This window comes from Neoarius graeffei, chromosome 17, assembly GCF_027579695.1.
Source record: "Neoarius graeffei isolate fNeoGra1 chromosome 17, fNeoGra1.pri, whole genome shotgun sequence".
NCBI classification, from domain to species: Eukaryota; Metazoa; Chordata; class Actinopteri; order Siluriformes; family Ariidae; genus Neoarius; species Neoarius graeffei.
Window position 1 is genome coordinate 70,283,169 of NC_083585.1, and position 14,328 is coordinate 70,297,496.

The 14,328-nt window shown below is 42.6% G+C and overlaps 1 protein-coding gene across 4 annotated transcripts in view; it reads left to right on the plus strand.

Moving 5' to 3' along the window:
• The window catches only part of palm1b (paralemmin 1b), a 51,197-nt gene extending 41,455 nt beyond the window's left edge, over positions 1-9,742 (plus strand). For all 4 annotated transcript variants that reach the window (XM_060943451.1, XM_060943452.1, XM_060943454.1 and 1 more), the window contains exons 4-7: positions 1,488-1,609; positions 2,274-2,352; positions 4,411-4,432; positions 7,076-9,742. In XM_060943451.1, the coding sequence (XP_060799434.1) occupies positions 1,488-1,609; positions 2,274-2,352; positions 4,411-4,432; positions 7,076-7,464 (612 nt within the window). In that variant the 3' untranslated portion in view covers positions 7,465-9,742. The remainder of the gene's footprint in view (positions 1-1,487; positions 1,610-2,273; positions 2,353-4,410; positions 4,433-7,075) is intronic.
• Positions 9,743-14,328: the final 4,586 nt, after the last annotated feature.

Here is a 14,328-nt window from a genome sequence, read left to right on the forward strand (position 1 = left end):
AAAAAAAAAAGAGACAAAATATGAGGAGGAAAGAAAACACAGCAGGTGGAGAGAGAGAGAGAGAGAGAGAGAGAGAGAGAGAAGCCACTGGTCTGTAATGTATCTAACGTCACAGCTGTGTGTGTGTGTGTGTGTGTGTGTGTGTGTGTGTGTGTGTGTGTGTGTGGTGACTCTGATCGCGTGTCCATATCAATCTGTGCGTATGAGAGAAACAGAAAGTAAAGAAAGAGAGAGAACAAAGAACGGAACAGACAACATTAAATCGGAAGCCTTTATCCCACAGCGCTGTTTATTTTAATCCTGCGCTCTGATTGATTGGTCAGAAGGTGTTGATTAATTCTCTCTGACTGTAGTGCCGGTTTATAGTAATGCACTCATTCTGATTGGTTACTGTTTCTGTAGTAACATTAGCTCATTCATAGGGGTGTGTTCAGCAGAGACTCCACTGATGATAAACAGATTAAAAACGTGTGTAATCACTGATAGTCTTCTGTGAGAAGTGTGTGAGAGAGAGAGAGAGAGAGAGAGAGAGAGATGTTTCTGGAAGGAGTCTCCAGTGTCAGTGCTGTGTAACAGTCAGAGGAGTTTACACTTCTGTACAGTTTCTCAGGAACATGATGGAACAGTCTGTGAGAATAGCGGGACCCTGCTGAGGGAGCGAGTGTTTATCGCTGCTATAACATCACTGACGACAGGAACTCGCTCGTCTCCTGAACACTAAACTGGTGTATAAATGGGTTAAAAGTCGGATGTGTCGTTCAGTAATAAATGGAAAAGTGTAAGTGTTGGTAAAGTTGCTGTGGTGTAAGAGGAATAAAACACTTGGGGTCGTGCTGTTAGAGGAAAATAATCAGCCTCAGGGTGGTAATACTAACTAACTAACACAGAGAGTGTGTTGTTTACTGACTTGATGTGTTAATCGCACTCACTCACCATGTAAATGATGAAGAAACTGATCAGTGTGTTTGAGGGGGTTTATAGCGTTATTGTGAGTAGCGTTGGAGTAAACCTCACTCCGTGAGGACGCTGAATTGCTCACTACAGCACTTCTTGTCTCAGTCTGGCACCCTCTGTAATGTTTCCTCTCCGTCGTCATCATGTGTGTGAGGTGCATTAGTGTAATGTCCTAAAGTAATAAAGTCATGACTCACTAATGGCCGTGTTTCTGACCGTCTGAGAGCTGATCAATGACCAGCGGGGGGGACTTTGCATTAACATAGATCCAGCACATTACTGGTGTTCCTCGTCCCTCTCGCTCTTCTACAGTATGAAGTGTTTCAGTTTCACTCTTTCTCATCTCTGCCTTTCTGTTTCTTTTACTTTTTCATTTATTCTTTCTTGGTTTACTTTTTTTCTTGTTGCTTTCCCTTTCTTTATTCTTTCTTTGTAAATAAGGACGTGTGTGAGATGAATAAAGATGATTGCACATGTGATCGTCTCTAATCTGTTACAGTAAATAACCCAGTTGTTGTTTGGTGTCTGTGCAGTCGAAGGCTCTGAGGGAGCGGTGGTTGTTGGACGGTGCGCCCTCCAGTGGAGAAAACGAGTTTCAGAGGCAGCTGCAGGAAGACGAGGCTAAAACCAGGGGGCTGGAGCAGAGCGTTCTCAGGTGGGTTCCTCGTCTGGTTATTGATCCGCATTCTCCTTAAAGAAACATGATGAAGGTTTAAAGCGTGACCTTTGACCCAAGGTTGATGTGTTTCTGTTAAGAAGAGCTGAGGATGATGCGAGTTCTTGGATCTGGACGCATAAATATTTTACGCTGGTGGCGGAGTTGTGTGCACACTGCAGTGCTGGAGCAGCATTTTCCACTACTTACTGTACTTTATAAATAATTTATCATCACTGAGTGTAGAGATGGTGAGATTTATTTAAAAAAACTGTTTGAAAGAAGATAAAAATAAAACAAGTGTTGTAAATTTGTATGATTTGAAGCGAATCTCTAAACTGAGAGGGTTTTTTTTTTAATTGTCTGATCATTGTCAGATACTAAAGCCCTATTCAGACGGGATTAATTTCCCATGTGGGGTAATTAATCCTGGAATGTTTACTCTGAGTCCGTCATGTCAGTAGTTGTTTACAGACTGTGCTTTTTCTTTTGTACAAAAACACTCCAGGAAGCACTCGCTCTTTTTCTCTTTTCCATCATCTTGCGTCAAAACTAAAGGTTTAAAATGCAGAATAATAAATTATATTGTCTCTGATGTTTGTGTGTGTTTTGATGAACATGTGTTCACGTCCATGAGGGTTGTGTAATGTTGGTAATGTGGCAGGTTGGAGCAGGAGATCGAGGAGCTCGAGACCGGAGTCCCTGCGTCTAAATCCACCGCAGATAAACAGGACGTTATAAATGTAAGTCTTTATTTACAAAGTCAGTGAGAAGACAAACATTAACCTGTGATATTAATATAAGAGTTATAGCAAATAAGTGATTCACGAATAATTATCATTGTAGCAGCAAGAGAAGCTCCTTCAAAAGTGTCATGAATTAGTTTATTAATTATTGTACAACCCTGATTCCAAAAAAGTTGGGACAAAGTACAAATTGTAAATAAAAACGGAATGCAATGATGTGGAAGTTTCAGAATTCCATATTTTATTCAGAATAGAACATAGATGACATATCAAATGTTTAAACTGAGAAAATGTATCATTTAAAGAGAAAAATTAGGTGATTTTAAATTTCATGACAACAACACATCTCAAAAAAGTTGGGACAAGGCCATGTTTCCCACTGTGAGACATCCCCTTTTCTCTTTACAACAGTCTGTAAACGTCTGGGGACTGAGGAGACAAGTTGCTCAAGTTTAGGGATAGGAATGTTAACCCATTCTTGTCTAATGTAGGATTCTAGTTGCTCAACTGTCTTAGGTCTTTTTTGTCGTATCTTCCGTTTTATGATGCGCCAAATGTTTTCTATGGGTGAAAGATCTGGACTGCAGGCTGGCCAGTTCAGTACCCGGACCCTTCTTCTACGCAGCCATGATGCTGTAATTGATGCAGTATATGGTTTGGCATTGTCATGTTGGAAAATGCAAGGTCTTCCCTGAAAGAGACGTCGTCTGGATGGGAGCATATGTTGCTCTAGAACCTGGATATACCTTTCAGCATTGATGGTGTCTTTCCAGATGTATAAGCTGCCCATGCCACACGCACTAATGCAACCCCATACCATCAGAGATGCAGGCTTCTGAACTGAGCGCTGATAACAACTCGGGTCGTCCTTCTCCTCTTTAGTCCGAATGACACGGCGTCCCTGATTTCCATAAAGAACTTCACATTTTGATTCGTCTGACCACAGAACAGTTTTCCACTTTGCCACAGTCCATTTTAAATGAGCCTTGGCCCAGAGAAGACGTCTGCGCTTCTGGATCGTGTTTAGATACGGCTTCTTCTTTGAACTATAGAGTTTTAGCTGGCAACGGCGGATGGCACGGTGAATTGTGTTCACAGATAATGTTCTCTGGAAATATTCCTGAGCCCATTTTGTGATTTCCAATACAGAAGCATGCCTGTATGTGATGCAGTGCCGTCTAAGGGCCCGAAGATCACGGGCACCCAGTATGGTTTTCCGGCCTTGACCCTTACGCACAGAGATTCTTCCAGAGTCTCTGAATCTTTTGATGATATTATGCACTGTAGATGATGATATGTTCAAACTCTTTGCAATTTTACACTGTCGAACTCCTTTCTGATATTGCTCCACTATTTGTCGGCGCAGAATTAGGGGGATTGGTGATCCTCTTCCCATCTTTACTTCTGAGAGCCGCTGCCACTCCAAGATGCTCTTTTTATACCCAGTCATGTTAATGACCTATTGCCAGTTGACCTAATGAGTTGCAATTTGGTCCTCCAGCTGTTCCTTTTTTGTACCTTTAACTTTTCCAGCCTCTTATTGCCCCTGTCCCAACTTTTTTGAGATGTGTTGCTGTCATGAAATTTCAAATGAGCCAATATTTGGCATGAAATTTCAAAATGTCTCACTTTCGACATTTGATATGTTGTCTATGTTCTATTGTGAATACAATATCAGTTTTTGAGATTTGTAAATTATTGCATTCTGTTTTTATTTACAATTTGTATTTCGTCCCAGTTCAGTTCAGTTGGTCGGGTTCAATGCCCGAACTGATGATGACATCATCAGTTTTTCTTTTGGCTAATCAGATACAAGGTACACCACCACTCTTGCCGGAGCGGTTGGGGGTTAGGTGCCGTGCTCAAGGGCACTCCCAACTCCCAATTTCGTCCCAACTTTTTTGAAATTGGGGTTGTAATTATTTTATCAGTAAATCCATATTGGTGTGAAGTTGTTGATTTGTTGAATAAACACCAGATCATTTGAAATGAAACACCTTCTCTCTCTCTCTCTCTCTCTCTCTCTCTCTCTCTCTCTCTCTCTCTCTCTCTCAGACGCCTGATGGCCCCGTAAAAGGTATTTCACATTTTTACTTTCTCTTTGTCTGATTTTCTTATTTATTGTTTTTTTGAATAATTATCGCAAATGAAAAGTCAACACACTATTTTCTATGTCCAGCCAATTTTTTTACTGATTTTTTTTTTGTTTTTTTTGTTCTTTTCTTAAGTTTCACAGAAAAGCAATAAATCAAACCTATAATGTATTCAGTGCTTTAAAACATGCTCCGCATAACCAAAAGAACTGTACAGTAAAACTATAAGATGTTTATAATAATACACACTCTCCAGCCACTTTAATAGGAACTTGTTGTTGATTCTAAGATCCCTGTTCTTGGCTGCAGGACTGGAACCCAGTGTGTTCTTCTGTTCTACTGTTGCATGCTGAGATGCTTTTCTTCTCACCACAGTTGTAAAGAGTGATGATATGAGTTAAGCCAGTATCTCACTAGGCTGCGACAGCCTGCAACTAGTTGGAGACACAACAATTGCGATAAAATATGCGAATTAGCGACAATTTTCGCTTGGAATCACACTGAATTGATATTCGCATATTTTACCGCAATTGTTGTGTCTCCAACTAGTCGCAGGCTGTCACAGCCCAGTGAGATACTGGCTTGCACTTCCGGTCTCAACTCGCACTTCCTGTCTCACGGAACCTGACTTGAGAAGGGTTTGTGACAGCTTTGCGACACCAACAACGCATTTGCGGCTATTTTGAGAGAAATTTTGTCGCACTCATTTTTTGAACATATTCAAAATTTCAGCAACGAAGGAGCGACACTTTGCAACTCGTGCGAGGAAATTGAGAAGCCCCGCGAATGTTTCAAGACACTTTTGAAACTCTCTTGTGAATGACGTTTGCAATTTGTTGCAAGCTGTCACAGCCCAGTGAGGTACTTCCCTTACTATATCCTTCCTGGCAAAAAAGAAATCTCGAACCAATCTGTCCATTTCCCTCTGACCCTCTCTTATCAATCAGTCAGTCAGTCAAGTTTATTTGTATCGCGCTTTTAACAATAAACATCGTCACAAAGCAGCTTTACAGAATTTGAACGACTTTAAACATGAGCTAATTTTATCCCTAATCTATCCCCAATGATGAAGCCTGTGGCGACGGTGGCAAGGAAAAACTCCCTCAGACGACATGAGGAAGAAACCTCGAGAGGAACCAGACTCAAAAGGGAACCCATCCTCATTTGGGCAACAACAGACAGCCTGACTATAATATTAACAGTTTTAACATGAAGTCAGTTTCGTTGATGTTATAAACTCTTCACTGATGGAAACTTGAGTGCAAAACTGTTCATGACAACTGCAGTCCTAAAGTTAGCAAGTCAGCTGTAGTCCTCAGCCATAAAAGCATTACTGTAAGAGTCCAGCGCGTCCTCCAGGTGTGACTTTCAACTGTCCTCATGGGGCCGTCCTCCACAGGAGCGATGCAATAAAACAAGGCGTTTGTTTCCACCCACAGAACTGTCGCTCACTCACTTGATGATTTGTTTTTTGTTTTCTGCACCATTCTGTGTAAACTCTAGAGACTGTTGTGTGTGAAAACCCCAGGAGATCAGCAGTTTCTGAAATACTCAAACCTCACACTCATCTGGCTCAAACCAACACCCAGACCACAGTGAGAGAAAGAAAGTCACACTGTGAGATCACAATGTTTCCCGTTCTGATGTTTGAACATTGTGAACATTAACTGAAGCTCTTGGTTTGTATCTGCGTGATTTGAGGCATCGTGCTGCTGTCGAGGGATCGGCTGATTACAGAACTGCAGAAAACAAACAGCAGGTGGATGTAGGGGTGTTCCTAATAAAGTGGCCAGTGAGTGCATAATACTCCTGTGATGTTCTGTAATACCTCTATCATATTCCTCACATCAGTAGTGTTCCTGTAGTTCAGTCTGATAAATTATCCCAAATTACTATATGGGAGTATTATAGAGTATTTTATTATTACTGATTGCGATGATATTTTTGTGCAGTAATCCGATAATATTACTGTAATATCACTAAAGTCTTTTTGTAATGGTGGAAATAATTTAGAGCATACTGTGGCCCGATATTTCTTGATATTCAGCCACAGATTCGGTCACGAAGTGTAATTTTCATGATTCATTACTTAGTAAAATGGCTTAAGTCATTAAAAAAAAGAGTCGTCCTTGTTATTTCACCGGAATGATTTTTGCTAGCTAGCACGTAGCCTTTAAGTCTTTTTATGCAGACAGTGTACAGAGAAAGTGCGAGTGGAAATGAGACAGAAACATCCAGAACATCGACATTTACCGCAGATGTGTTAATAAATTAGTCATAAAAAACTCAGAACGTGAATAAAACATGAGCATGAACTACTTAATAACCAAGGCTAATGTATTTGTCTTGTATAGGAATGTTTCACAGTAACCATGGTAATGAGACAGAACTATCCGGAATATCAACATTTACCTCAAATGTGTTTAAAAAATATGAAGAAAAGGCTTCATTTCACTAAAATTACACTATATTTACACTTAGCATTGCCTGCTAACACACTGTTAGCACTGTGAAATTTTTGACTTCAGAAGCTGTGAATTGTTGGGGTTAAATAGAGAGGATGAGAAACTAAACATGGTGAATTTTGAGATCAAGTACCCTTTTCCCCTCTTAACCTTCTTTTCCAGTGGAGAATGGCATCCCTAAAACCAGGCAGGTGACAGGTATCGAGGCAAAGCTAGAATGCCCAAATTTGGATGCCAAGGCCATTGAGAATGCGAGCGCAGATCACCCAGTCACTATGGTGTTCATGGGCTACAAAAACGTGGAGGACAAGGATGAGACCAAGAAAGTGCTGGGCATCGAAGACGCGGTGAAGGCCGAGTTCGTCGTCATTGAAGACAGCGAGAACAAAGCAACGACAGAGGATGGAAAAAATGAAGAGAAAGCTCCCCTGAATGGCGCCCCCTCCAGTCCAGACGACAAGAAACAGGACGAGGCTGCAAACGGAGACGAGGTGAAACAGGACGAGGGCAAGAAAGAAAAGCAGCCGTGCAAGTGCTGCACTGTCATGTGAGCATGGGGGAGGCCAAAACTTTTACTCAAAATAAATACTAGATATTAAAAAAAAATACAAGATCCAGAGAGGAACTGCTGACACTTCAGTAATTAGTGCAAATGTTGTAAAAATTGCACTGCATGTGCAAAACATGTTATGAATGTTATCACTATTATAATAGAGACACTAGTGCAGTACTAGCGATAAGATCACTGAGGACATCATTGCTAAAGATATCATTAATAACCTTACTGTTAGTGTTGCTGACAGTGCTGACAAAAATGCTGTTGTTGTTAGCAATATTACTTCACTGATAGCATTTTGTGTGTTATTTTTACTGTAAAAAATGCTAACTTAAGTCTTTTATATGGATAGTGTAAAAGTGCTGTAACAGAAATGAAGCAGATCCGTCAGAAACATCAACATTTACCTCAAATCTGTTGATAAATTACTAGGAAAAGACTTAGAATGGCTAAAGTTGCTATGTAACAGCACTTAGCATCAACGTGACAGCATTTATTATGAATGTGATAATGATAACATTGGCAATCTCACTGTTAGCATTGCTAGTAGTAACAGCATTATTACCTGTTACTGCCAAAAGGCCATTTTACTGCCAGTTATGCTAAAAAGTAAATTGGATATCTTTTTATATGGACATTCTAAAGGTGCAGTAACTATGGAAACAAGATAGAAACATCAAGAATATCAACATGCACCTCAGCTGTGTTGGAAAAATACAAAGAAAGTATTCAGTATGGCTAGAATTACATTTAATTACACTTAGCATCAACCGGTAATTTAAACATGGTACTGTCATGCTGACGAGCGTGAAGTCAGAAAAATTATGAATACTGCAAAAGGTGACTGCTAGAAAAAAGTTCTATACAAACTTTATTGTTAATACTAATGTTATCACTTGCATTTACATAACAGCTTTCATTATTAATGTGGTAATGCTAATAATATTAACGATGTCCCTGTTAGCAGTGCTAGTAATAACAATATTGAAATCTCTCTTAACATTCCTAATCTCTATTATTCTTATAATTAGGGATTTTGTATTTGCCAAAAGACCTCCATTTTACTGCAAATGATGCTAAAAATTTAGCTAGCACGTAATTTTTCTATCTTATATTAGTGTAAAGATGACAACGTTAACGTGACATTAATAGCATCACTGCTAGCTTTATTAATGATATGACATCATGATATTCATGACATCCATTATTAATGACAGTAATAACATTCATGACATTGCTGTCATTAATAAGTGATAGCATTCATGACATCACTGTTCCCTTATTAATGATAACATGAATGACATCACTGTTATGACAGCGATAACATTCATGAGTTCACTTTTGTTAATATTAATGACATCACTGTTTGCTTATTAATGATAACATTGACATCACGGTTCGCATTGTGATTTTTACACTCTTATTACTGCAGTGTAGCTGTACTTCCTCTCTGTGTTTATATATATATATATATATATATATATATATATATATATAAATGTAATGTATTTGTACGTATGTTGTTCAGTTTGTACTTTTTTTATTTCTATTGATATTTTTCTATTTTTCTGTCTTGACATTTCTATATATATAAATAATAAATATAAGCTTATATTTTCATTATGTAATCTTATGTAAGTGCTTCTGGAGGGACAGAAGGGCGGAGTTTGGTGTCGCTTCACTTATTTTATTTTTAAACAAAAACATGAAGGACATCTCGCTATGAACATTTCTGTCTGTGTTTTCTAATCTATAGGTTCATTATCCATCAGATCAAAATATATTAGAGTTATGCTTTTATAATGTATGTAATGTGTTTTATTTCGTGTTTGATCATCTCAGACCACTGTGAGGATGTAGTACGTACACACACACACACACACACTTCATGGTCGGAAAAGATATGTGTAAAGTGTGTAAATATATGTGATATATTGTTTATGATGGTTTATGACCCACACACGAAATAAAAGTCTGCTAAAAAACAGTTCACATTCTGTTTCTTCACTGTGGGCGTGTTCCAAACCACACCCTGTTCACTATATGGTGCACATAAACATCATTAGTCCGCTGTGGCTGTGTCTCGAACTCTTCCTATGAGGACTGGGTTGAGTTTTATTAAACTTGGAATCTGAGTGCCGTTTGTGTCATTGTGCTGTGTTTGGTTCTGTTCTTGTGGATGATGGAACCCTGTCCTTTGTTCTCACTGTCTCCTGCTGTGGTCCAAGTGCTTTATTCAGGATGAAATACAAATAAAAAGTGTTGTGTTATGATGGCTGCTGTCATTCCTGTTCATTTAAAACCTCTGAAATACAAATACATTGAAATAACAGCACTGCATACACACGTTTGTTTGTTTTTTTTAAAGCAAAAATGTTCTATACAGTCCAATCACATTCCTCTATTTTTTCTCCAGGGAATAGAACATTTCTTGACCATCATTCTTCCATAAATGTCACAGACAGAAAAAATGCTCAAATTTTGACACTCTTAGGTATTCTCATTAAAATTATATAAACATGAATATGCAAATTAGAAACACCCTTGGCGGCACAGTGGTGTAGTGGTTAGTGCTGTCGCCTCACAGCAAGAAGGTCCGGGTTCGAGCCCCGTGGCCGGCGAGGGCCTTTCTGTGTGGAGTTTGCATGTTCTCCCCGTGTCCGTGTGGGTTTCCTCCGGGTGCTCCGGTTTCCCCCACAGTCCAAAGACATGCAGGTTAGGTTAACTGGTGACTCTAAATTGAGCGTAGGTGTGAATGTGAGTGTGAATGGTTGTCTGTGTCTATGTGTCAGCCCTGTGATGACCTGGCGACTTGTCCAGGGTGTACCCCGCCTTTCGCCCGTAGTCAGCTGGGATAGGATCCAGCTCGCCTGCGACCCTGTAGAACAGGATAAAGCGGCTACAGATAATGAGATGAGATGAGAAACACCCTCCTCCGATTCTGGTGCAGTGCACCAGTGTCCTGAATTTGCATACTGGGACTTGATTGGCTCCTCCAACTGATGATGCAATAACAACATGATCATGAACTCTGATTTTCCAGATTCCTGTTTCTCTTCAGTGGCAAATTTTACTGTTAAAAATCTGCACATTCTGCAGGTTTTGTTGAATCAGAAAACACCTTTGTTCAGAGAAACTAGTGATTTTCTCCAATGTTAATGACTCAATTACAATAATTGTGGTGGCGAGTTGCTTCATTATTCATGATATGTCCTTATTTGCAACATGATTTATAGCCAGCATTTTCACTTTATAGTGCTTCTTTTTACTGTAGACTACACACAGCGTAACTTTAATGTTAAAGACCAAGGCTCACTGTGCAACAAAATAGACGAACTCCATCTGCTGGTGGGGAGAAGTCAAGTCAACTTTACTGTCAAATATGCTCTACATGCTCGACATACAGCACAGGTGAAATTTCAGTCCTCTCTGACCCACGGTGCAAACAGGCAATGCAATAAATAAAAATAAAATAATTGAAAAAACAAACAAACAAACAATATAAACAGTATAAACACTCTAGATAAGAACTAGACATAGACTAAACACTCATATACACACACACACACACACACACACACACACACACACACATTGTTAGGACTAGGACTGTTTTGGCCTCTAGAGGCCGCTGTTATTTCCTTTTCATGTCGTGTTTATTTTGGCCTCTAGAGGCCGCCACTGTTCCTGTGTTTTGTGTTTGTGTTAATTGCCTAATTATCTTCACCTGTGTCCTTAATTAGTTTGTCTATTTATACCCCTGAGTTCAGTCCTCTTGTCACGGAGTCTTTGTGCTGTTATGTTTATCTCCAGTTTCCTTTGTACTGTGTTTTTTGATCTTCTTAGCTTTTGAATTTTTGCACTTTGCTTTTCTTTTGGATTATACTCTTTGGTTTTTTTTTGTCTTTTGTTTTGCCCTGTATATAGTGTATATAGTTTAAATAAACCTTTTGATTCTTTTTCTACTTCCGCCTCACGCCTCTGCATTTGAGTCATCCCCCTGGTGGCCTAGTGGGGGTTTGCTGGATTATCACACCAACGAACCAGGTTCGAATCCCAGCAAAACCCTAACAGAAAGACTCCGTCATGACCGACTCAGCAGAGGCTGCTTCAACTGTCTACCCGGCCAACCTTCAGGGAATTATGGCAGCTTTGACACGCTTCGGAGCGACCATGGACGCTCATGGACGTACGCTCACCAGCCAACGTGAGGCCCTCGCTCGCCACGAGGAACTGCTTCAGCAAATTGGGAAAACCCTGGCACAGCTGACATCTCTGCCTGCATCTCCTGCTCCTGATCCAGTTCCTGCTCCTGATCCAGCTCCCACTCCTGCTCCAGTGCCTCCTGCAATGCTGCCTTCTTCACCTCGCGAACCCAGCCTTCCTGCACCACAGAGGTATGACGGCAAGCACAGTGAGTGCCGAGAGTTCCTTACCCAGTGTCAACTCACCTTTGAGCTTCAGCCTACCACCTACACTACGGATCGCCGCAAGATTGCCTTTGTGATCACCTTATTAGCTGGTAAGGCGCGAGCCTGGGCTACTGCTATCTGGCAAAGACAGGGACCTGAGTGCTTTGATTTCCAGCTGTTTTCTGAAGAGATGCTTCGGGTCTTCGATCAGGCAGACATCAGTACCGACGCAGCCCGAAAGCTCATGTCCATCCGGCAAGGAGGAAGCGTCGCAGATTACGCCATCTCGTTCCGAACACTCGCAGCAGTAAGTGGATGGAACGAGACTGCCCTGGTGTCAGCCTTCCACCATGGTCTGTCTGACCCCATCAAGGACGGTCTGGCCTCTATTGGATGCCCAAGTGACCTCGAAACCCTCATCTCACATGCTATTCGTCTGGACAACAGGATGAGAGAACGCCACCAAGCCTTGAGCCCCCCCAGCCTCCCTACCTCTACCTGGAGACCGTCTACCTCCTTCAGTGACTGTCCAGAACCCATGCAAGTGGGTCGTACTCGCCTCTCCGCATCTGAGAGGGAGCGCAGAAGGAGGGACAAGTGCTGCATCTACTGTGGCAAGCCTGGTCACTTCCGAGCATCATGTCCCGAACTCTTGGGAAAAGGACCGCCCCGTCCAGCCGAGGGAGGGTTGTGACGGGGCCTACCCTCTCTCCCGGACTCCCTGGCCAAGGAATCTACATCCCGGTCTCCATCTCCTGGGGTGAGTCTGTCCACTCTTGTCAAGCTTTGATAGACTCAGGGGCGGCTGGGAACTTTATGGATATTCACTTCGCCCAAAGCATCAATATTCCGACTGCACCTCTTGAAGTCCCACTGTCTGTGTCTGCCCTCGATGGCCAAGCGTTAGGTGATGGAAGAGTCACCCAAGTTACTTCTCCAGTTTTCCTCCAGTCTCAAGGTCACAAGGAAGAAATATCCCTGCACCTGATTCCTTCACCTGAGTTCCCAGTTATTCTAGGCCTTCCTTGGCTTACTCGCCACAACCCTCGCATAGACTGGGTAACAAGCCAGGTTGTGGAATGGGGCCCTGCATGCCATGCCTCTTGTCTGCTCTCTAGCTCTCCTGTGTCTCCTGCCGAGCCCCCTGATCTCACCGAGTTATCTCAAGTTCCCACAGAGTACTGGGATCTCAAGGAGGTATTCAGCAAGAGCAGGGCCGCCGTTCTTCCTCCGCACCGGGCCTACGACTGTGCCATCGACTTGCTCCCTGGGACTACCCCTCCTCGTGGCAGACTGTTTTCACTCTCTCAGCCAGAACGCAAGGCCATGGAGGAATACCTCAAAGATGCCCTGGTCTCTGGGTTTATTCGACCCTCCACTTCACCTGCTGGAGCCGGCTTCTTCTTTGTCGGCAAGAAGGATGGGGGGCTCCGACCATGTATTGATTACAGGGGCCTGAATAAGATCACTGTGCGCAACCGATATCCCCTTCCGCTGATGTCCACAGCTTTCGACCTGCTCCAAGGCGCCACCGTCTTCACCAAGTTGGACCTACGGAACGCATACCACCTCATCCGTATCCGACAGGGAGACGAGTGGAAGACTGCCTTTAACACCCCGTCTGGGCACTACGAATACCAGGTGATGCCCTTCGGACTCACCAACGCACCAGCTGTTTTTCAGGCCCTAATCAACGACGTCTTAAGGGACATGATTAACCTATACGTTTTTGTCTACCTCGACGACATCCTTATCTTTTCCAAGACCGTGCAGGAGCACCGCCACCATGTCCGCCAGGTTCTCCAGAGGCTGCTACAGAACAATCTGTTCGCCAAGGCCCAGAAATGCGAATTTCATGTTCCCGAGGTCTCCTTTCTGGGATTTATTGTACGGACAGGCCAACTCCAAATGGACCCTGCCAAGACCCTGGCCGTCCGGGACTGGCCTACTCCCAAGTCCGTTAAGGAGGTTCAGCGGTTCTTAGGATTCGCTAACTTCTACCGCAAGTTCATCAGGAACTTCAGTTCTGTGGCAGCACCCATGTCAGACCTCACCAAAGGGACAGGTGGATCTTATGGCTGGTCTCCTCAGGCAGAAAAGGCGTTCAAAGACCTCAAGGACCGCTTCTGCACGGCACCCATTCTGGTTCTCCCGGACACCTCCCAACCATTCATCGTGGAGGTGGACGCCTCGGACAGTGGTGTCGGCGCGGTGCTCTCTCAACGTTCGGAAGGAAAGCTGCACCCCTGCGCTTACTTCTCCCACCGCCTGAGTCCTGCTGAGTCCCGGTACGATGTGGGGGATCGAGAACTGCTAGCGGTCAAACTGGCCCTTGAGGAGTGGAGGCACTGGCTGGAGGGAGCACAACATCCATTCCTGGTTTGGACTGACCACAAGAACCTGGAGTACCTCCAGCAAGCCAAGAGACTGAACCCTCGACAGGCTAG